The following is a 26045-nucleotide window of genomic DNA, read 5'->3' on the forward strand; positions in this document are numbered from 1 at the left end:
CGTTATTTAAAATATATAAAAAAAATTGTTGATACATATCAGTATATAACAAAGATGATACATACATCCGAGTTGAGAGTTTGGGACTTAAGATAAATACACATCAAGTAGATAACAATTAAATAGTTGTCAGAAGAGATTATATCGAGTCTTTAGTTGTATTTTGAAATATTTTTTCTCATAAAATAATTATATAAATTAGGAATGACAAACCAAATATGTTTTGCATGTCGACTATACATATCGTGTGAGCACCTTCAGTCACATGGCAGCAAACGTGTAAAAATTTTCTAGATTCTATCTAACATAAATAACATAACACTGAAGTACCGTTTATTTTATTGATTTTTTGTAATCGAGTTCATATTTTCAATTAAACGAAATTTATCAAATTTTAATTCAAGACTTCAACCACAGAATAGTTGAAAAAGCCAAGGACAGACAACGGGAAAAAATAACAAATATTTAAATAATAATAGATTTATACTTAAACTTAATATTTAATAAATAAGCTTATGATATTCTTTGTTTAAAACATATAATACGATGGCTAATCATTCAGATGTTTGAATTGAAAAACGATGTAGTATAAGAAAGAATATAATAATTCTTAAAACTAAAAAATAATTGGAAACATTTTTTTAATTTAAAAACACGACAATATTGTGTGTGGATTTCTTCTGTGATACATGGAGATCACATACACAGCAATTTAGGCACTTACGCTGAACAAAATCTCTTTTTCTGCTAAAAAATATTAACTGTGCCTAATGATACTACCTTGTAGGCATAGTACTGGTACTGTACACAGATATTTTTAATAGTTAGATAGCCGACTCCACATACAACAGCATTATTGAACTATGATGCCCAACGCCATTTGTCACTTGGCCAATGATTACTAAACAACTCAATAGACAAGATACCTATACATATCTATATGATAAATATATATTTATATAATCACTCTTGTATATTCCCCCTGTTGGCATATGGCTGCAGACTTCAATATCATCCTCTAGTTGGTTATCTCGTTGTTTTATATGTATATGGTACTATAATTTAGGATGTTATTATATATGTTCAAATTATTAAAATATATAAAATAATACTTAATATGTAAAAAAATATATATAAATCAAGAGATGCGACCTTTGTATGATAACAAAAAATAATTATTGAAATAAACTATCATTTTTAACAGTTTTTGGTATCCCTCCTAGGGAATTTCCATGGGTTCCAACCCTAGACTACAACCACGCCAAACCTTATGAACAATAATGACACGACTGCATGGGTACATATTCTGTCAATATATTGCATAAACAAGAGAAATTGTACCATTTATTTTTTATAATTTTAATACAATATTCATTACGGAGTTAATTTACATACGTAAAATCGAAATATTGAAAATGTGTGCATTTTTAATAGAACATTGTTACAACTAAATGATTATATATATATACTTATAGATAATATAAGTTAAAATTTTTAATTGATCAGTCTGCACGCTGTAAGTATACAAATAGTATATGATATGATAACTTGAAATAATTGTTGTCAAAAATTAATGACATATATTATTTAATAATGTTTATGATATTATTTTGTATAATATTGCTAGCTGTAGTAAACTTAAAACTTATAACTTATAAGTCAATACCAATGAACCGTAGTAGAGTGTAGTAAATAGCTTTAAATTAATCAAAATACTTTCAAAACTTCACTGTGTATACTCGTAGTAAATAATAATATACGTAATGGCAAAAAGTTTCGAACCCCTACCAGTAATGTTTTTTTGAATTAGAACAAAATATATAATTTAAAAAAATCCAATTCCATCAAAGATAAAACTTGAAGTCTACGAAAAAAAAATTGTACTAGTGAATCTTTGAGATTTTCATCATCAATAACTATTTATTAAAAAACTGATTTTGCGTGAAAATGTAAGTTTTACTTAAATCGTTTTTTTATATATATTATTATTCCTAATTATTTTAAATGTAGCACTGAGGATCTATCTTTTTAACCTTCCAAATGTGCCAACTAGACCAAACTTTCTATCAGTAACCAGCATCAAAGTTGAATATCGAAGTATTTCTTGCTACTATAAAACGTATACATACACACATACAAGTGATAATTGCATGATGATACACACATCGTTGTAAAACAAATGCATTCATGGCTTTGCTCAGAATTTAAAATATTGTGCCAGCTTTCAAATGTTTATTTGGTTGATTAAATACCGGAGATTAGGAATACTTATATTATATTATATTTATTATAACATTACGGACCGTTATTTATTAAATGCCAAACGGGATTTTTGTTGACAAAACTATACGCGACAAAATATTACTAAGCGTGCCAAAAGTATTTAAACAGCACGAGATGGAAGATCAGGGATCTGTTTCTATAGTCGAATCTACAAATACCGAATAGGGATAAACCGATGAAGTTGATATATTATTATGCTTCATGGAGTCGACGTCGTTCAACAAAACAAAACGCGTTCACCTCGACGAGACGGTGTCGACAAGATCCTGACAGATAGCATGGTAATGGAAAGGATAAGGTAGGAATACATTACTAGGTCACAACCCCCTTTGTCTTACTACCATACACCACTGCCGTCAAAACCACCACCACCTCCACCACCTACGCCACATCTGTCCAAAATTGCCTTTCCGTCATACACTGTGAGTATTATTGTATGTGCATAGGTACAATGATACCCGAACAAAGTTCATTGTACGTACTCGTATTATGATGTTATAATATAACACGTAAAACAAATTATATTAAGAGGAGACTGCAGAAATGACAACCAATAGAATCGATTTCTGACACAGCTCCGCAGTAGTATTTGTTCAGTGAAATTCACAACTGTAGTTTCAAAAAGCGCTGAACAATTATTTTTGTGTTACAGGAAATGTTAATTTTTAATAAGATTAAGTGAACAGAATCTTCTCCGGGACTAAGTCTATAGGTTATATACGCAGAACAATTTCATATTTTTACTTACTGTATACATAGGTACTGGCTGTTTATTGTTCTGCTATATATACCTGATTCCTATTTTATCCAGAGTTCCTTGCAATAAGCAAATTCTGGTGAATTTATACACGGAAAGTATGTAGCAGTAATTGAGTAAATAATTCGGGAAATAAAGTGAACAATGTAAATTCAACGGATACGTGGATGGTTCATGTTTACATATTAATTTCGCAGTAAATAAATGTGTACGAAAAATAAGCAGACTATTATGGTTTAGCAAAGGGTCAAATCTTTAGAAGTATTAATCAAACAAAATTACCATTTTATTTTTAAAACTTTAAAATATCTCAAATCGTATTTAAATTTATGCAATCTTTGAACTAAATGTAAAAATATAAGACTCCGTGACTGTAAAATATTTTACATTACTCAAAGTTCAATTAAAATCGATCATATATATTTTTAGAACTTTCATAATTTATAAAAACCTTCAAGACGTTTTTGCTATGTATTGACAAGCTGACAGCGCTACATCCAGTGCTGATGTGGTTAGTTTATTTCAATTCCACTTTTAAACGTTAATAACTAGCGATACAATTACACAGAATAATTAGAATAACTTTTAACAATGGTGTAATGAGGATGGTAAGTAAGCTATTGGATGAATATTAATTATGAATATTAATAATTTATTTCATTTTCTTATAAAATAACAACGTCAGCCGTTGGCAATACATTAAAACAATTCAATTTAAAAAGTAAGAACACACTATAAGCGCCTGGATATTTTTTTTTCACTCGAAACGTATTAGCTGCAATCTTCATATGGATTATAGATATATTACTATATTAGAAATAGATTGAATAAGGATTATTAAGACACAATAATTATTTAACGACCGTTCAAACTTTACACGCATCATTAGTTCAGTTACATCTTGATTCTGTTTATTTAAACTGACACACAGATAATATCACCTAAAATAAAAAGTTACGCTGAAAGAATTCCTCATTCTGAGTGTGATAACAGTTATAGCTTATTTAAAATAATGACCATAAAACAAACGATTTAATATTTAAAACTAACATTTTTGATTTCATTTTTACATGAAATCACTATTTGTAATGAACTTCTAGAGCTCTTAAATAGCAGGACGTTGAGAAATTGGGCTACATTTTGAGCAATATTTGTTTAACATATATGATGATTAATCGATTATTGGACCACTGTTATGTGATTATTAATTTTAATAAAACACGATTAATTTTCAAAAATAAATACAAAACTAAAACTTTAAACAGTAACTTTATAACATAGCTGCATAATTATTAATAATTAGTTAAATACAAAATTTTTTAAAAATTATGTGATACAAATTTTACAAAATCATATCTGATTTAATTTCTGATTCGTTAAATTTATACGCTGTATCAAATATATAATGTATTTAAACTAAAGCTCATTTATTGGCATTCAGTGAACCTAACCGGTTCTTTTTTTTAATGTAAATTTATTTTGAAACATAATAAGTAAAAAAAAAAAAACAAATATTGAGATGCGACAATTATTTTTTACACACAAATGAAAAGACTATATTAATAAATTCTAGTCTTTTCAAATTTATAGTTTAAGTTATAGTTTCATAATGTTCAGACACTCAGAATATGAATAAAAGCAAAATTGCATTGTCACAAATACAAAAAGAGTAAAAAAATTATCGAGAAATGTTGAATAAAAATAAAAACTACTTTTTATTCGTCAAATGATTTATCTATACCTAGTTATTACTATTATTATTTCAACTTATTTATTTTATCTTGAATTTCTCTTAAATTAATTTTACTGTTATATAATATTAAATTATATTTTATACTTTTGAATTTGTATGTTTAATACCTATTTATAAATGATGTAGTGTATATAAGTAATTCCTGTATATATATAATATATATACCATGTTTACTGATACTTTAACTGTTAATGTATTTTATTGATTTTTATTTCCACGAATAAACATTGTTATAACTATTATTATGTAACGTAAACAAATAAAGACGACAAGTAACAAACGTTTAATTTTAGTTTACGTAACAATCAAGGAAACTATTTTCTAATTAAAACCACTCTAATAATTAATTTACCAACTATAGACATATTTCAGAATAACAATAAGTCATAACTCATTAATAAAATTAATAAATTGCAAATATTTATATTGACTGTGAATAATTTAACAAAAACATCAATACACAATTATTATTTGTCAAGAAATTTCAAGCTCCACCAATAAATTAATTAATATGCCATATTTAAGATATTCAAATTGAAAATAGATAAAACTATAAATTTTGTATAAGCTATGTTTGATGAGAATAGTTATAATACAGTTATATTAAAAACTACTATTACGATGTCATAGACAGGAAATATGTCCCAAAAGAAAAGAAAACTATTTTGAAAGTGTTTATATTAATATATTTACCTTGAGGCTGCAATGGTTATTAATTATTATAAACCTAAACCTATGGTTTAAACCTTTTCAAAACAGCATTTTATGAACTTTATGATATATTAAAAAAGTTTTAAACGTACTTCGAAAATATAAATCAAATTCGTCAAAATGTAGATTTACAGTTATTAATTTAATGATTTTCTGATTCGAATGCCCATTGCCTATCAAAACCTATGAATTCAATAATATACCATTAAAAAGAGATAGTATTCATTGTAGAAACCAGCAACTGTCGTTCATAGTAAATCTCAATTACGACACTGATTGCAGTCATGAAAAACACCGGGGTACACTGAAAAAATCGAGTCGACGGGGTCAGTTAATTTCATTAAATTAATAAATCACGAGGCGCATGCACACGTGGTCTAGATAAGTTACACCTGTCGCCAGACAGAGAAAAATATTGCTTTATGACTTGCTAAAGCGAGAAGGGTGTCTGGAACCTTTAATATATACGAACCACCAGCACTGCAGCAAAGCGACATTATTTCGTGATATATCGTTTCTTGCAGGTTTACACGCGTTTAAGTTTAACGGCTATATAAAAACTTAACTTATTCCACGACTAATCATTTTTTATTTCATGAATTGAGAACAGGAAAGTTTCTTCGCTTACGGAATTATGGAAGTTAAATCAATTTTATAATGGAGGGCCACATTTTGAATGGAACGATATACACCTTTTCGTTCCATAAACAGCGCTATAGTAAAAGGTATTAGTAGCGAAAAAAGAATAAAAAAAAATATCGATTGCGAGGATAAATGTGGAAAAAGTGAACACTGAAAGGTGTTGTTAATGTACGATAGAAATAGGAAACGATAAACTTTCAGTCACAAAAGCATCCGGTCATTCCGGTCTACCGGTTTTCGGCCGAAGTCCTCTCCTCTCTACCATTCGAAAGCCCACTTAGCTTGGACCACTTCAGCACTACATAAACATTTTTTTCCAACCACTTCGTGTATAAGATTTTCTAAAAACAGTGGTCAATTATTGTTTTCAAACGGATACAGAAGAATTACAAGAAAGATGGTCAATTTCATAGATAAAATAAAAGTTTGTATTTAAAAGCATTTTTTGTCTACTTCGTATACATTATTTTATGATATCAGTAATATACCTATTAGTAGTTGTTAATTAATATGAAGCAATTAAACTTTACTAAAGTGTACCCTTATACAAAATTAATATAAGAAGAAAAACATATAGGTAAAAACAAAACAACGGTGACAAGTAATAGATCAATTTTAACAAATACGCATTGCATGGAAAAAATCTGTAACTATACTTATTATTTACATTATTTAAATAAGTGGAATACATTTTTTGTTACATTTAAATTTCAAAGCGTTTGCTTTTATCCTAGTTACTTCCAAATTATCGTAACTTTCATAAATTAAAATTTTTAAAAGTATACGATCAAAATATAGCGAAACTTGAAGATACAACAATAATAGTTAGATTAAAATTTAAAAAAATTGAAGTTCCAAAAATGAAATCAAACATAGTTGTTCAACACAATTGATACAGGTTTGACGAAAAATGATGACAATTTATTGACCGAATAATAGCTAGTGTGTTATAATTATAGACAAATACATCATGTCAATCATGACAGTCTAGTTTAGTAAATTTACGTAACCTATACGTTATGGAATAACAACAGAAACTAAGTCAAACAGACATTTTTATTTTGTTTACATTTAAACGTAAATGTGTCCTGGACGAATAATTTGGATTTACCACGCACAAACAAATCGGCAACACATATTTTAAATTGTACAGAAGAAACAGAGAGACAAGTAGGGCTACATAAATACACGTATAGGGCTAGGACATAAAGTCCTGAGGGACGGTAAATACACCAAATGACCTGGACATTTGAGATACCCTGGGAACGAACGCTTGTGTGAGCTGTAGGTAATTCACGTCTGCTTTTAAACTACAGATTCAACAATCGTTATTTATTATCGTTGGCCGTTGCGCTAGTGAGTATTATTGCCTACAGCCATAAACCTTATTTTGACCAACAACTCCATACAGTTAACAGACTTTTGAACAATTCAATACTCCGTGGTTATACCACCGAAGTCCACGGAGGATTTTTCCAGAGTAAAAATAAAGTCATTCATAAGTATTTAACGGTTATATCATCCTTAACGATGTTCGCTAACATCGACGTACTCGAATAATATGTCTCTAAATATTTAATTCGGTTTTATTATATTTTTTGGCCAATAATTAAAAATGATGTAAGTATTTATAAAAAAATAAAAATGTAATCCATCCGTTTGGGACACAGTAATAATTTTTACTCATGTCATTACTTACAATAACACAACTTGATAATATACTTTATTTAAATTCATTGCTCGCAATTAACAAGAAAACAAGCACCATCATATTTAGGCTTTATAAGTACCTAATAATTATGTTATTTTTTACAAACGAATTAATACGAATAATGTTAATATATTCAAATTACAATGTATTTTAATCAAGATATGAACTCTCTTTCACATGAATTATTTATTTAAAAAAGTACATTAATAATTTGTATGAGAACTGATAGTCAAAGGATTAAAAATAATCATTCAAACATAAAATTAATTTATGTCATTGTAGATAATGAAAAAATATCATTGAAGCGCAACAAAATTATTTAATCATAATGATATTAATGACCAACTGATAAACGGGATAAAACTCGAATCAATAAAATATTATAATACCAAACATATGACGTACAAGCACTTGACTAATTAGAAAAACATTTATTTTTATGACATTGCAATAAACACGGAGCAAATGAATTCATCTAATTCGTATTATAAATATATTAGTATATTACTATAGGTTGTGAGTTTATAGTGAACAACTTTTTAATGACATTATTTTTTGTCATACGCAAAAGACACTACACAATTCTCTAAAGGAAAAAATACCAGTGTAAGGTTACATTAGAAATTGTATACCATCACCTACTGTGCGTATGTATTCTCTGATTGTGTGGAAAACAACTTTTAAATCAGCAGTCCGAACGTTAAATTAAGAACGGGGGAAGTGAGAACAAAAAACTTTTGTTTGTCACTCGCCTTTGAAACAGTAGTTTTGCAGAACAGTCACGAAGTCTGTTCCAAAAGATGTCAGTAACTTCAAGCGGAGGAGAGAAAAAAAAAATGGTAAGAATTAAATTCCAATACCTATTTAAACAATTTGATTTCTACAAACTCTATTCGCACAAAACCAAATTCAATTACCACATACAATTTTGTTTTATCAAATACTGCAATAATATGATTAAAACCTTTGACCATGAAATTGGCAATGATTGAAATAACCACATCGTCTTTATTCAAGGAAGCGTTCATAAATATTTTTAAAATCCGAAAGCAAACTTACCAGCCTTAAAAGGTTTTATCTTTGAATAATAAATAACTGTGATCATTTTGTTTAAATAAAATACGATTGCAACCTCCTTAATAATTTAATGCATTTAACATTTAATGTGATGTTGGTTTAATTAAATTAAAAAAATATTTTTAATTGCAATATAAGGTAAACATTTGGGATCTAATGTGAACTATATCATGTGCAATAAAATTTCAAACATGTATAAAATTAAAAATAGTTTTTAGAAGTAAATTTAAAAATAAAAATAAAAATAATTTCTTCATTACACAAATAAATATTTTAGATTCCGGTATACCTTAGATAGAATTTAAATGCAAAACTTAAACAAGTACCTATTATTGTTATTAGTGGCGCTCAAAACCAACTGGGAAATTAACTAAACCAACTAAATTTGCACACAGACTTGTTAATCGATTCGGTCAATGTACCTACATAACATGTATGTACGTGTGTGAATTTTTGTGAGGGTAAAGTGAAATAAATTACGTGTAAAGGATGGGGGACGATAAATTGCTGCGGACAAAATAACAGATATTTTAGCCCATGAAAACTCACTAGCGTAGAGGTGAGATGGAAATAAGTGGAAAATAGAAAGAAAATCCAGAAAAGACTAGAAATATATTATACCACCCAATATATTGCCCATGCATTCTAAGCATACAGAGAAAAATTCGTTTTGTACGGAAAACTTTTAACACGTATTTATTACTATTATTTTATATAAATATATAATACGAACAGAAAAATACAAGCTACAACCTATACGTAACGCAAGATTAATGACCAAAGAAATTGTTATTTCAAAAACGAACTGCAATCCAAAACAAGTGCAAATTTAAACGTAATAAAACCTAGACGTTGTTTATGACACAAATCCACAAATGGGTCGCATACATTTTCTATATATTATTATGTAATAACTCTTTCAGGTTTTTTTTTATTATTATTTTTTAAAGTCTCGGCGTCTAAGGCCATTGACTGCAACAATTTTACAAAGGTTTACATTGTATCTTAAAATACATTAATATTAGCGTACTAGTTATAAGTCACAAAAGATTGATTAGATTGGTCTCTTTTAGGTTTTATATTTGAATCACAGAACTTATTTTAATGTCTTAATAACTTCACCTTTTTTAGAAGAAAAACGAATAACATACCTATTTAATATCAATGGCATTATAATATCTACGCATAATAATTATGTATTTTTATGTTATATAATATATGTATATATATTTGTAATATGTTCATATTTTTAATTCAGCAAAAAATTATTATTGCACCAATTTTATAATGCTAGCTAAAAAAATATAACATTATGAAAAACTATTTCTTAGAAAATAATTGTTTAAGTAATCAAAAATACCTATATAACATTTTTTATATCTCAATACACAAACATGTATACTAAATAAATCGGAAATCTAATGACCTCCATGATTAGAAATATCAAGAAGTTCGATTAAAATGAAATTATATTTAAGGAGACTGAATAACGAATACGAAATCAGCAAAAATACAATATTTATATAATTTTACAATTGAAATCATTTATTTTATTTAAATACGCAGTTTTCAATAAATTGAAACTTGTATTAAACCATTTTTGCTTTTGAACAATTTAAAAAATATACAATATTAAAGTTAAATTTATAAAATAATGTGTTAAATTGTTTTAAATAATTTTTTTTTCTGGCTAGTAATAATAAACAACAAAATTATTGCTATGGCTGTTAACAAAACATCATATTATGGTGTTAACATTTTGCTTTTTCCGAGAACACGATCATATAAAACACTGAAAATATATATTATAATACATTATTTTAAGTTATGTAAAGGAAAGAATCTATAAGTCATATACAGAACTAACCTTTTATGTTATTAAAATTCAAACATCAAAGATCTTACTCCGTGTAAGTTAAACACGTTTACATTTATTTAATTTGAACTACAAAGGTGTAATATAATGAGGTAGATTTATAAAAAAAACCTAATATTAATAATTTTTACTATGAATTTAAAAGCTAGAGACAAACAGCTATTAAAAATAAAATTACTATTTCAATAAACTAAGTTACTCATATCATAAATTCAATACAATTGTGGTACAATTATTAAAACATGTTATTATACTTTTGTTGTAACTAATACTTTTTGTTGTGATCCATGCTGTAACTGTACAATATTATACAACTTTATACAAGTAATATTTTAATTGCCTTTAATTATATTTAACTATTTATATTTATGAAAATGTAATTTAGGATAGAAGAAAAATTTATTTAAATCGATGATTAAAAATTAAGGATGAACGATAAAAATAAAACCTTTTAAATTAACAAACAGTGATACATAAATTTCCTTTTTAAGTGAAAAAATCATTGAAGTGACAAAAAGTGTCAAAAGTTTAATTAGAATTTGATTTCATGAACAACATGGAAAGGCTATAAAATTAGAATTTGTACACATTTTGAATGTTAAAGTATGTAATCAGAATACTGTTTTTGTAACGTCGCAACCTAAAATATACATTAAATAAGTTTATAAGCACAAAGATGCATCTGTATCAACTAAAATGTCGTATTTTAAGTAAGCGGCAGCCAGCAACTATAACAAGTGCAAATACTTCGAAAATTACACATCATGTGACAGAATAAACATTTACAACGGCAGAGTGCAAACTGTAGACCAAAAGGGTTCTATAGTTTATACAACTTATCATTGTGATTCGTGTACAGTAGATTGTGTTTCTATATTATCTGAGGGCGGTAAACGAAAATTGTATTTTCCACTTGGATGAATGAAAGACATGTTATATATTAATAAACTACGAACAACCATAATGTGGTCAACGCTAGTCTAATGTCATAGTAACACAAGATGTGGATAATTACGATGAACACAAACAATTTTGATTTACAACAATTAAAGCTACTTATTCAATTGAAAATCCATACAATATATTTCAGACGATTTATTGTGGCGCTTAAATGAAAATACTTAAGAATCTCAATAATTCCACCGATTTTAACATATTATTTAGTTTTAAATTAATATACGCTGTGAGCGTCATGTGCTTCAATCGCATTATTTGTAATGCGACAACTTTGCAGCATAAAAATTAAAAATATTTATCACGAAAGCTATCATGTGAACAAAACGAGACACGAACACGATGAATCCAGTATCAGTATCTGGTCTGACTTATTAAACATGAAAATTATGTGTTTTTTTATTTAAATTGATAACAAATAAATATCAGGTTTAAGGTCAATACAAGAAGGTTATACTTATCATATCATTTATAATACCTGATTATAAACATCAAGCAGTAAAAAAAAAGTAGTTCATCTTTTTGAGAACAGTATTTTAATTTTAAAAGGGAAAATAACCGTCTAAAGTAAGAACAATATTTCATTTTATTTTAATAATAATACCGTCAATGACGAACAATAGGACAATTTGTTTTTTTATATAGATGGCAATAGCTAACAATAACATGCATAAAATAATATAAAAAAGAAAACATTTTTTCAGCTGTGTGAAAAGACAATGAATCATAGATATGTTTAAGAGGGAATTTGTCTATGAATTCGTTTTTTAGGGTTGCTATGGTAACGTTATTATATTATGCATAGGGTGTTAGGGCAACCTAAGTAGTAAGTATAGTACGAAAAATTATTATATTATGCATATGTTGTTAGGGTAAATTTAAGTAGGTACCTACTTAACTTGGGAGTGATAAATTATAAGAGATAAGACACATTACAGATATCTAAAGAGGGATCACTAGCCTAATGTTAAACAAGAAAACACCTGGTAGACCATCAAGGTCAAAAGATACATTGTAATGTGGGCACACTCAAGACATCATTGATACAAAAATTGATATTTTTGGGAAAATTAAACTGTAATAGTGGTATCAGACAAGGTGCAGTGATTCTATGATGAAATTAAATTGAAGATAATGAAATAGCAGTAATTTAAGGTATTATAACAAGCCGTATCATTCAAACTAACTGTAGAAGCTACACGAATACCTGAAGCCAAATTATTTTTCTGACGAATTTGAAAGAATAGCCAGTTAAATATTGTAAATTTATGGAAAAATCAATTTATTGAATGTGATGGGGGTGACACATTTTTGTGCGTTTTCATTTCTTCTAAAATACATCACAATTCAAACATTGTAAAATATTGTATGAGATTAATGTTGAAACGAAAAATTCAAATACACAGAAAGCTACTCACTGAATCACAGACTAGTAGATTTTTAAAAGCTCATATTGGATACTAACACGTGCGTTTCCCACGGTTAGAGTAGTAAACAATTTCTAAAAGCGATTATTTATGTCCGAATTCTAAGTGATTTATTAATTTATTGTGATTAATCAGTGAGAATTTCAAGTACTAAAAATACTTAACAATATTCGTTATACGGTAGTCGAAAAAAAACGATTCTACAATAAACTTGTATAATAGTATACCTAATTTAAAAAAACAAAACATTTAACATTTTCAATTTCAATGTTTAGTATAATTTTGAAATAAACGTATCAATATGATTTATAAAACATTATGCGATTATGTAATTGTACCTTTATCATCAAAAATAATTTAGCATTATATATCGTCCACGTTAAGCAAAATAAATAAATTTTCGGTAAAAAAGCAGTGTACAAATTTACACTACAATTATTAAATAAATAAAACATGGTGATAAATCGTCGTTTGCACTTAATGTTAAACATAATAGGTACAATATATTATATATATATATATAAAGCGAACAATCAATTTCATCTTATTCGTAACGATGGAGGTTTGTCAGTGACGCAATCATTAAAAGTCCGAAACAATATTGAAGAATCAAATAAACATAAATTGTATTTATATTACCTGGGTACTAAAATATTTTCACTATCCTAACTGGGAATTGTTGATTATAATACAAAAAGTAAATGTTATTTAATTTAAAATTGTACTTATTAAATAGGTCCACAATGTTTATAACATAATTTTCATACCTTAAATGTATCTTGTGGAAGAAAACTTTAAATCCAAAGATACTAACATCATACAAAAACGTATATATATAAATATACATCGATTTTTTTTCTATATGTTTACAATAAATATTCTATACACAATCAAACATCATGAACAGAAAACTTACAAAACCTAGAGGAATAAAGGAAATCACTAAACTTACCTGTAAGTTCGGAGGACAATGGTCTAAAAGTTCTAACATATGTCGGATGTTTTGCGCGTCTTGTATGATAAAGTTTAATTCCATGTCGAATTCGCCGCCAACCAACTGTAACAAAATTAAATCATACTCTCGGTTAGTTTTGAATACATTTGCACAGATAGAAAGAAGACAAGATATAGAGGTGTGACGTCGAGGTAATTTTCCAGTCTTTTAGAAATAGCATCGTCAGCATAAAAAAAGTTAATTAAATATTTACAGAGGGCGAAGTATACCTACTGAGAAATCGATTGAAATAATACAAGTTATGTCATGTTTATTTTTTTATGTTCGGTAGTATTATATAAAATACAAACGAACATTAGTTTATTACAATAAACAGTTGTTCAACCCGTATATTTTCAAATTTAAAACAGTGTAGTTTTACCAAGCGTAATAAAAGTTTTGAGATTAAAAGTATATTAACAATTGTTAAACTTTTTTTTAAATTTGACATAATATACTTTAACATAAAACATTTTCAACAGATTAACATAATTAAACTGATAAATTCAACAATATGTAAAGTTATATAGGTAGTAGGTATAATGTATTTTAAAAGATATATGGATTATTTTTTTTTGAGAAACCCTCATATGGATTTTACATAAATTATTTGTTGGTAGTAACTAAAAATTATGATAACGTACGGAATAACTCAATAACTAGAAACTTTATTAACCACTAAATGTCAAATAATATCATCATTATAATAAATAATAATAATAATAATATACGAAAATTCATCTAGAACAGTTTAATAATAATAATTCAACCTGCACATAGCATAAATCCTAATTTTGATTAATGACCAAACGTGTTACATATCTAGACAGGATAATAATTCTTAATTACCTATGATAGTGTGTATCGTGAATGTATAGGTATACAACATATTAACTCAATGGTCAAACATATTAAATACAACATAGGTAGTATATGTAATATGCATTGAAACATAATTGTTATATTAACCAGCAAACACCTTATTTTTATATACTTAGAAAAAAAAATATAAAGAAATTTTAATTCGTATACTACATACCAAAAGTTTAATAATATATAAATTGATATTAAGTGCTATTTTATTATTATTTACAAGATTAATTAGTACATTAATTATAGTATTCATGTTGTCTGTTATTTTCTGTATTTGACACTAAAGATTTTCAAAGGAATTGTATACTTATATACTTATGCATATATTTATTCAGATAAACGATCAGTAGCCGGAAATATAGATACTTATAATACAAACAATATAGTTATGTATATAAAAAAAAATCCAATGTAATAAAATATCAAATTGGAATTTATAAATTATATGAATAAAACATCATCAATAATCAATATTATTAGTATAATATAAACGGTGTTTACAATCAAAGCATTATTTACGTAACGATGGAAATTAGTAATTCGAAGAGTTTGAAAGTTATCTCAACAAATACTATTTAATTAAATTCACTATAGCAATATAGTGTGTATATCTTTATAGTTTCAAAAAGTTGGTGGCAGTTAATTTAACAGATAGCGAAGGAGTATGCAATAGACATATATACGCATTACAAAAACCTATTTTCAATTCTAATAAACTTAAACATTTTACGATTCGGCTGGAAACTGTATATATTGATTTTGGGCTAATTTTCATTCAACTGCGACTGATGTAACCATGACTGAATTCATTACACACATTCTAGAGTTCAAAGCATCGTGAAAAAGTTTTAAACTTATCCAACAGTTAGTGAATTACCCATCAAAATCCGAATATTAAATTTAAAATAAAAAGTTTCTTTATCTAACAAAAAATAATATTTTTTCAGCAAAATAAATTTCATATTTGATAAATTAAAATGTTAATGTATTCCAATATTAATTAAAATATGTAATGATTATATTATATTATCATTATCCTATTCTCTGGTTTTTCATTTTCAATGATTATAGAATCATATAATGGGTGTTGGTTCATACCATACATTCAAATTGTTTTCATATATTGATTGATTAAGTAGGTACTTGAGTGTCTTAATTTTTTTTTAAATGACGACCTGCAGTCGTAACTTGTTAGCAAATAGTAAAATCATCACTCTGTATACGACTATATAAACGAGGTAATGTATATTTGACATTAGTTAAAAGAAAGTTAGTTAGTCCTGATAAGATTCGGTAGGAAAAGCTATTTTCTAAAAAACGCAAAATAATATACCAACCAGTACATGGACACAAAGGGAGAAAGCAAGAGTTAAAAATAAAATCAGCGACAAACTAATTAACAAGTAAAAATAATACTGGACTGATAATTTCCAAAAAAAAATAAATGATACTGATTATACTAATAATTGTGATCATATAATTTCATCGCATCCCTAAGACGGTTGTACGAGTAGTTATAGTATTTACGATTAACCGATGAGTCAGTTTCACCTTTAAGATCCTCAATTCAACATGCATCACAGTGCATTGCAGTAAGGATGTATAAAAATAATGGATTATCATAATCAGTATTCAGTAGTCTAACGCATATTGAATTAATTCATTAAAAACTAACATAATATGGTATGCAACTATGAATGTTGTGTTTGGATTATTTAGATAAGCTACACAATTGTAATTAAACGATGCGAGCAAGGACTTAAAATTAATATGCAAACTGCAATGCAACTTCAACAATCTTAAGATAATGTTATATGACATTTATTTGTTGAAATAGTACGTTGTACATTACGGAATAGATCGTGCTCAATTTTTTTCGTTACTCTAAACAATTGCCAGATTTAAAAATTGAATTTGATATTATTATTAATTTACATTAAGTATAAAATCAATACACTTATAACTGCATTGAATCAATCGGATCACAGACTGGTCACACTGAATCATACTTTTCAATGATAATTTTAATAATCCTATTATTTTCACAAGATATTTTTGACCACTGACAATTGGTATTAGACTTGAATGTGAATGGATAACTTATTTAACGAGTTACATAGGAGTTAACAAACAAGTAAATTGCTTAAAAGGTCAGGGAATATAACAATTGGAATACCTAGAGAAAAGCACGTTCCAACAATACTAAAAATTTAACGGATACGAAACTTAAAAGCCGAAGAACTCGATATGCTGTATAGTAGTAAGTACCTCATTATTGAGTAAGTCACTAAAGCGGACATGTAAAATTTTAATTTATTAATAGTAGGTATCATATCGTACACTAAAAACTATTCTGAGCGGCGAGCTATTTTTTACTTTCTATTTTTTTTTAATCGATTAGAAATAGGTTATAGTGTGCACTGTTATTTAAAACCTTAACTTTCAATTACATAAAATTAATAATAATATAATAAATAATAATAAACGTTAGGACAAAACATTTCAAGTCTCAAAGAATACATTTCTATAAGAACATTTTTTTAGGATCTTGAATTGAATGTTCAACATTTTGATCATAGTTAAAAATTGTTATCAACGTTAGTAAAAAAAAAATACAATGGCCTCTGTATAGCTGAAAAACATTCGATATATTTTAAAAATTATGTCCAGAATAAATACGTAGAATTTTGTTATAAACATTTGGTGAAAATTTAAATGTCTACCTTTGCCATTTATTACAATTAAATAAAACGAAATCAAACTTGCCAAAAAATAGATAAATATTCCATATTCCAGTTTATAAGTAATTTTTTTTTTTTAAGTTTTCCCGAATATTAAGGAAGTGCAGTGAATTTTTTACTTTTGACAGAAAATACCTTTCTGTCAGACACCACCACCGACGTTGAAGAATGACATATTTTTTCTAATCCAAAGGTGATGATGACAGACACAAAAATAAAATAAATAAAATACACCATTGTAAAACCAATATGTTCATATCGCTCCTCTCAGAATCTAAAAATGTTTTAATCAAAAAATTATTCAGACTTAATTTATATAAAACAGTAATTTATTATGCAAGTCTCATCATTTAAAAGGATTTAACCAAAAATACATTTATGGTTATGACCCAATTGAATTATTAACATGTATCCCAAAACAGCAATACGATAAATTATCGATATTTTATGTTATATAAGCCGATAATCCTATATATGAATACAATATTGTTTACATAATACATAGGTAAATAATTAAATATGGTCTACGGACGAACCTTTCCGTTACGTAATTCAATCGATTACTTAATTTACGAAAAAAAAAATACTCCGTAGTAACTAGTAAGATTGTTAGAAGGTACTAACTTAAAGTTAGATCCAATTCGTTAGAATTTTTATTACATAAATAAGTTCCGAGGTTAATACAATTCCCATGTGATCATATTTATTACCACGAAGACTTTAATAATTTATTTAAAATGTTACATAAAATGCATATTCAATTTATGATAGTTTCTGAATTCCTTATACAAAATTGTTAACCTTTGAAAAATATAATTTCATAGTCCTCATTGCAGGAATTTCTTTAGTTGCTTATTTATAAAATTAAAAAATCCAGTTTTCTTCGTTTTTGTTTTTTAAATCACTTTATATAAAATAGTAGGTATACCGTCGTATACACTGTATTTTTAAGGTATGAAGTTAATAATATTCTGTCGCTGGAATTTCCTTCTCAAGTTTTTCTCCGATAATTTTTTCTGTTATATAATTATTATACAGATATACGATTTATTAATAAAAAACAAACTTATAATATCTTTGGAAAAACATACATAAATGAGGGAAAGTAGATTATCGGCCTGCTGTACAGTTGGAGTAGAGTGTACCTTCCTTGCCATTGGTGGCAATTAGAAGGAAGCAATGTTGTAGGAACTGTAATGAATGAGTTAAATTTTAATTCAATTATAAATAATTGTATACAATAAAATAGTATTTAATATAGTAGATTAATAGCGAGGAATCTCTAACTATTTGGTAACCTGCAAAGTAACCAAACAATCATTTTAATAATAGGTAATACTACAATTTTTTTAAATTAATATTCTTATATTTTTTAGACATTTTCAAACTGTTTTAAAAAGTGCTGAGAATTTTCAATATTAAACTCCCAAAATTACAGGCAAGTTCCAATTTTATGCTATAGACCTCCATCAAAATTGTATGATCATAGCATGGTTTGTACTAAATATAGTATCTACAGACACAAAAAAAATAACATTCTATTGTAAAATCAATACATGCATCGCTCCCCTCGGAATCTAACATACAAACAATGAGAGTAATTGTAAGTCGATTGCGTACCTATTGAGGTACATGTATAATATCCCGAATACTTGAATATTTAATCTAGAAAAGTGGAAAAGGTCAATAAAAGGTATATTGTGATACGGATAACCTCTCATTGTTACGGCTCTTCATTGTATGGACTTAAAGATTATGATTATTACGTATTTTTTTTTCGACATTAAAAACCTAACCCTGGGATTAATATCCGTAAGATGATATGACCATTAGTTGGTTCCCTTCAAGATCACCTAACTTAACGATGTGCAATCTTTCCTTGTGGGACTATCTCAAAAATAGAGTGTAGGTACGGTATGGGCGTATTATAACAGTTATTGACGAGTTGAAAATAAACATTCAAAAAATAGTTAACATAAGCAGGAATTCCCAGAGAAATTATGGAAAGAGCCATGCACGAAGTCAGTATTCGATTTATGCAAGAGCGTACGAATATACACCATCTTATAAACATGATTTATGCAAGACACGATTTTTTTAACCGTTATTGTAAGTACTTTTAATGGCATACGTCTATAATATACGTTTTTTTTTTTTGTAACTTCTTCGAAGATTATTTAATATTTTCCCGTTTTTCTGGAACGAATAAATTATTACATTTCGAACGAATAATAACCGTACGCTGCCCACTGCACAGCTCCGCAAAGGAATATATTTTGGCACGTTCTGCCGAATTCACAATCTTCGGCGATACGTCAAAATGCACAGCCCAATATATTATACGCATATATTATTATATTATGTAGCGGTAATGCCTTTACATATTAATAGTATACTAACTTTCGGCCTGCAGCAGTTAACGCGCGAGGTGAAATGTTCAAAGGACGACGGTGGCCATACGTAATATTTGACCTACACCGGGAGAAGCGGGGTGCAATATGTACACGACGATCGTATAGAAAACAACTAGTGCGAATGAATCGCACGTTGATTGGCTTTGTCATCAGATACCGTCGGGCGTGTATACGATGAGCACAATGAACGTTCATTAAGGTATTGGTAGTAATTCGTGTGAAGTGGCACGTTGGTTAATGCGAGCGTACTCTCTCTTTTATCGATGCACGTAGGTGTATAGATGGCCGGAAAATCCACAAAACAATATTCAGAGTGTGCGTCGGTCGCGTGGAAATATTGCATAACACGAAAATAATAATAATGATAAGCAAAAAATAAATGTATTTTTCAGGCTTGACGAGCTTATTATAATAAATATTGGCCGATGAAATGAATAAACTAAGAAAAAAATATATATTTAACCTAGAACCTACTTTTTCTTTAGGTACGATGAAAAAGCTGTCGGTTCTTGGTAATTTTCTTTTTTTATTATATATGTATTATTACAAAATACGTCAAATTATATACGATATCATCGTCATAATATTATCTCAAAGTAACTGTCAATGATTTCGTCCAGTAATTAATAATTATTTTATCACTATCGCATATTTTAATAAGACGCCCATGATTATAGTATAAACTCTGAAAATGAAGCCAAATATCTTAAATTACTTCATTTTACCAAAGCGAAACTTCGCGTTGTAATATAAGCCCAGCGTAACCTGCAATTAATGGTCAAGGAATAAGTAGGTATACAAGATAAGAGCGACTTGAGTTTCAAATGAAACATTATTCATTGGCCAGTTAATTATATCATCTGCAGTTAGTACTTAGAGTTGATATGTCTGATGATGATGATTGGGTTTTAGCAACAGATAAACTAAAATGTACAAGCCGTGACATCAGATATATTTAAATTACATACGAGCGAACAGGGTTTTGATTAAAAAAAATCATTGACTTAAATGAATTTTATAATATTATATGACAAAGAGGCGATATGACATTTTGCAGTAGGAACTCACATATAGATTTTTGTTTAATTTAAAATATATATATAAGTACATATGAAGAGGTAATTGAAACATTTTTAAACAATTTTTTTTATGTAACGCCAACAGCATCACAGTCACAAGTGGTGGCATTATAATGAAAAATATAAATAAAAATAGAGCTCTGACGCAATTTGGTAGGGTATTTTTTACAGTCCAGTACCCTTTTATCAAGCTCTACTCAACCGAGAGTGGCAGCGAGGACGGCAGAATACTAACTGAATGTTTTCTGCGACTCTTGACATTCCAATTTTAATTAGTATGGACTAGTTTTTTTTAGCTATTGTTTTCCGGCGGGTGGCTTGATTAAGATGGGGTGAAGAGAAAATATAAATGAAAACCAAAAATCAATGTCAGAAATATGTTATTCGAAGTGCAGTGGTTATTTGTCTCCCATTTATTTGGACCAAGCCTATAGAATTCCAATTTCATTTTATGTATATGAGTATTATTAAAACGCAATTCTTAAAACGCAACTTTCAAATTTAAAAAAAAAAGGCAAATATGCACCAATACATTATACACACAATTTATGACCGAAACTAAAAATATTTGAATTAAAAGTATTCATAAATCATTATAAAATTAAATAGCCATCAATATAAATACATATGTTACAAAAGTGCATTTATAGATGTGATAATTCATATAATATAGTAAGTCTGTTAATCAAAGGTTAGAACGACTGAACATAATGTTTTTTTAAATAACATTTTTTAGTAAACAATTTGTTACAGATCCAAACAATTCACAAATAATGATCTTATTTTTAGGTAACCGGTCACCACACCACTGTCTATGTAGCTTTCTTTTGGGACTTCTTGGAATAGTTTCAGTTTTTAGATGATAATTATTTGGTTGATAAGATGGTTTTGGTGGTGCTAGCTTTAAGGACGGAGTTAATTCTAATTATATCCTAACCAATAAGACATTTAAATATTCAGGTACTCACATTATTTTGTATACTTTGCATCCCTTTCTATAATGTTTTCACAATTCACACTCTATTTGTTAGTAGACCGCTTATAACGGAGCTTTGCTAATTTAGTGGCAGAGGTTATTATTAAAGTTGAGCGATGAGTATTATTGAAAATTTAGAATGGAGCTTTTGAGATGAAGCGAAAGGATATGAATTATGGAAGCTTTGGAAATAGTTAATATTGGAAAATTCGACTGAGCCCATATAGTTAATGTAGATTTACATCGATTTTACGTACTTTTGTAATCTACTTTATCGATTATGATCGCATAAGTCATAATAAAAGTAATGAAATACGTTTAAATGAATGAAACTCATAAAATGTATATTAAACACTTTATTTCAATATGGTTAAGCCGAGAGGAAGTATCCATAACTATACAGAGATACGAGTATTTAATTTGCAACAAACAGAAAAAGTTAACCAAACATTTCATGGTAGTACCTACGAGATACCATATTGAAGATTAAATAAATATAGGTACTGAATATTTATTATAAAAGCTACAGAAAATTTAAGTTTAAAATTGTAGAGAATAAAAATATATATTATGTGTATATACGAGTTATTTGACTTAAGGAAACACTGATATAAAAAAAATCTAATAGGCTTTAACTATTATTATATTATTATTTTAATCAAGGTGGCAACCATACAAATTTATAAATCGATTCCAGATAAACGCAACTAGACCTATATATGAAATAATACTTTGGCAGGATTTATTTTTGAAAACCGAAACAAGTATAGATCATGTCTTGTTCACCCAGGAATAGTATGAATTTATTTTCAAACGTAATGCGTAGAAACAATAACGTCGAAACACAATATTGACAAATCAGCCACTTTTTGGTGGAACGCGATGGCACAACATATTATATGGGTAACAATTTATTTTACATGCATTTGCATCTATGCATGTTGAGCTTTATCCCTACTATTATTACCATGGCTTTTAAATTTAATTAACAACATAATAAACTATAAAAGTAAAAAAAAAACAATTTTCTAAAGTAGTGAAACAGCAACAGTTTTAATATTTTGTATACAATATTATATATTATTTTTATACTATTTCCTGGCTAAGTATCAAGCTTAGGTACACAAACTAAATGTAAGTATGTACACACTTTTACAGATTTACATTTTACACGAGATAGTGGACGACGTATCAATAAGACGAAGGGAGGACAAAACTTTTGCAAAGAAAAAATCCAATTTTTAATAATACCGCATAGGTATGACCACACAATATACTATAATAATATATTAATGAATACAGTTCACCAGTTCAGTGATTATAATAAATCACTTTGCCAAATGAAACAAAAGTCATCGTCGTAAATTTTTTAATGCGATAGTATAATATTATATGCTTACCTGGCCGTGTATGTGACATTAATATATTCTTTAGAATAATTATACGAAGCAAACACATTGTAAAATTCAACCAAGTTTTAAGAATTAAAAATGTAGCTAGCGGACATAGATAAATCTGTAAATATACATTATTCCAAGAACTTATAGTATACGCATACGTCGGATCGAATGACCTGAAACTATTGACGTCACATAAGAAATCAGACAATGACAAATGATTAAAAAAAGACGTCTAAATCTTAAACTAAAATAAAAGGAAAACACGAATTCACCGTTTGGAAAATCATTTTCAGGACGATGCATTTCATGTGAAATATTTAATTTGAAAAATATTCAAATAAATATTTGAAAAAAGGTAAAATTGTACTTTATGTATAATATGAACATTGCTTTTAAATAAAACATATTTACTTTGCGACTGCAGAACTTAACTTATTTAGAGAAATAAAGTGGTATTCAATAATTTAAAATTAATAATGTAATTTTACCTAAACAAGTTAATAATGAAACTGAATAGCCAATTATAAATAATGACTCATTAATAGATAACTATTTTCTTAAGACATTGAATAGCTGCATTAATAACTAATACGTTATTTCGTAGATAAACAATATAATGCAAATTTTCATCCAAGCAATATATCACTATTCACTGTTCTGAAAATTAAAAATAATTTACCACTTTTCAAACCAACTAGAAAAATGAAATGAAAACCATCATATGGTTATAAATGACAGGAAAAACATGAAAAAAAATTAATTAAAACAGAATAACTATAAAAACAAAACTACAACAAACTTACTATAGGTAAAAATGAATTATTATAAATAAATCATCTGAAATTGTACGTTATTTGAATATTACAAATAACTCAGTCCACCGTGGTACGTAATGTAAAGTGACACATATGAAAATGTATTAGTATTTACTCGTGTTGGAATGTACAAACAATATAAATATAACTGTTTACTAATATAATAATCATACCTACACAGTTATTCGTTTCGAAATATTATCTACTTTTGTACTACTAATTACTATTGCATTTAGACTGTACGAAACACGGAAATAACCGAGTAACTACTATGTAAAATAATCGTAAATGAAGGATAGATGAAATTGGTTTACCTTTAAGCACGAAACGCTAAACACGAGTGAGGAAAATGTATATAAAATGTCACACACACCTTTATTGATAATATTATTAAGTACGTATACGACACGACGCGTCGCGACGGTTCATACTTGAACGGTTAACTGGGTGTACAAAATGGTAATTACGTTTATCTTGTACACAAAGATAATATTGGGCATTAGATAAGAGCAATAACAACGTGGAAAAAAACGTGATTTTAAAGTGCTAACTGTGTAAGAAAATAATGACACGAATTAGTTTTAATAATTTATATTATGATATCATTTTGTTTTCGTTAAATCGTTGCATTACATTAATATTATTTTATTATTATTTTTCATTTATATTCTCTAACTACTATATCAGTTACCTATTTACGAATAACGATAAATGTATATAATATCTGTTGGCTTAATGTTCCAACAACAAATATCTAAGTACAAGTAACGATAAATCGGGAAGAAAAGCAGAATTTTCATGTATAAACAAAACGCGACCTTTTTGGATTTCACTGAGACTATTCTTTATACTCTTGTCTGATATCATTCAATTTCAAAAATATATCTATTCTTATGTTTTAAATATGTAAAATATATTTCATGTATTTATTACGGTCGATGTAATAATTCTAAAGAAATATCTCGATAAATATGAAGAATTCAGAACTATAAATATGTGTGGCCAATTTGTAGACAACCATATTTATAATCGAAAAGTATAATTACATGATCGATGATTAAATTAGACAAAAAAAGTTTAAGGAACATACAGAACTTATTGTTTCATTGAAATGGATCACCTAGGTTCAAGGCATAATATGACAGGTAAGTTATCAAAATTATGACCGATCGTGTTTTAAGAAAAACTACATATATGGGTATAATTCTAGTTCTATAATTTTTAATACAGATCTATAACGACCGATGTCATTATGTTTAAATAAGACTTAAATAAGGTGCATCATCAATTTTTCCAACCATAAAACATTTTTTTTTCACATAAGTTATATTTTTTATAGCCGATTGACGTTATAATTACTTAAAAAATTAAAAATTAGTAATTAACATGTTTATGTAATAAATTACTACCTTAAAAGCTATATGCGATTACAAAATCTATTCTCTTTCAAATTTTAAAAGCAAAATTTTAAATTCTTATTATAAATAACTGTTAATTTATGATGGGTAACCCAATCAATATTATTAAAAAACAATCAAATTAAAGTGAACATAATATGCTAA

At 27.4% G+C, this 26045-nt stretch overlaps 1 protein-coding gene across 6 annotated transcripts in view; it reads right to left on the reverse strand.

The window, feature by feature from the left end:
- Positions 1 to 26045, reverse strand: part of LOC111031502 (neurobeachin) — a 228408-nt gene that overhangs the window by 136777 nt on the left and 65586 nt on the right. For 5 of the 6 annotated variants that reach the window (XM_022311477.1, XM_022311476.1, XM_022311478.1 and 2 more), the window contains exon 3: positions 14144 to 14248. In XM_022311477.1, the coding sequence (XP_022167169.1) occupies positions 14144 to 14248 (105 nt within the window). Of the gene's footprint in view, positions 1 to 14143; positions 14249 to 24797; positions 24934 to 26045 lie in introns of those variants that run through there. The other variant, XM_022311481.1, reaches the window with a different exon arrangement.

This window comes from Myzus persicae, unplaced genomic scaffold (assembly GCF_001856785.1).
Source record: "Myzus persicae strain clone G006 unplaced genomic scaffold, MPER_G0061.0, whole genome shotgun sequence".
Taxonomy (NCBI): domain Eukaryota; kingdom Metazoa; phylum Arthropoda; class Insecta; order Hemiptera; family Aphididae; genus Myzus; species Myzus persicae.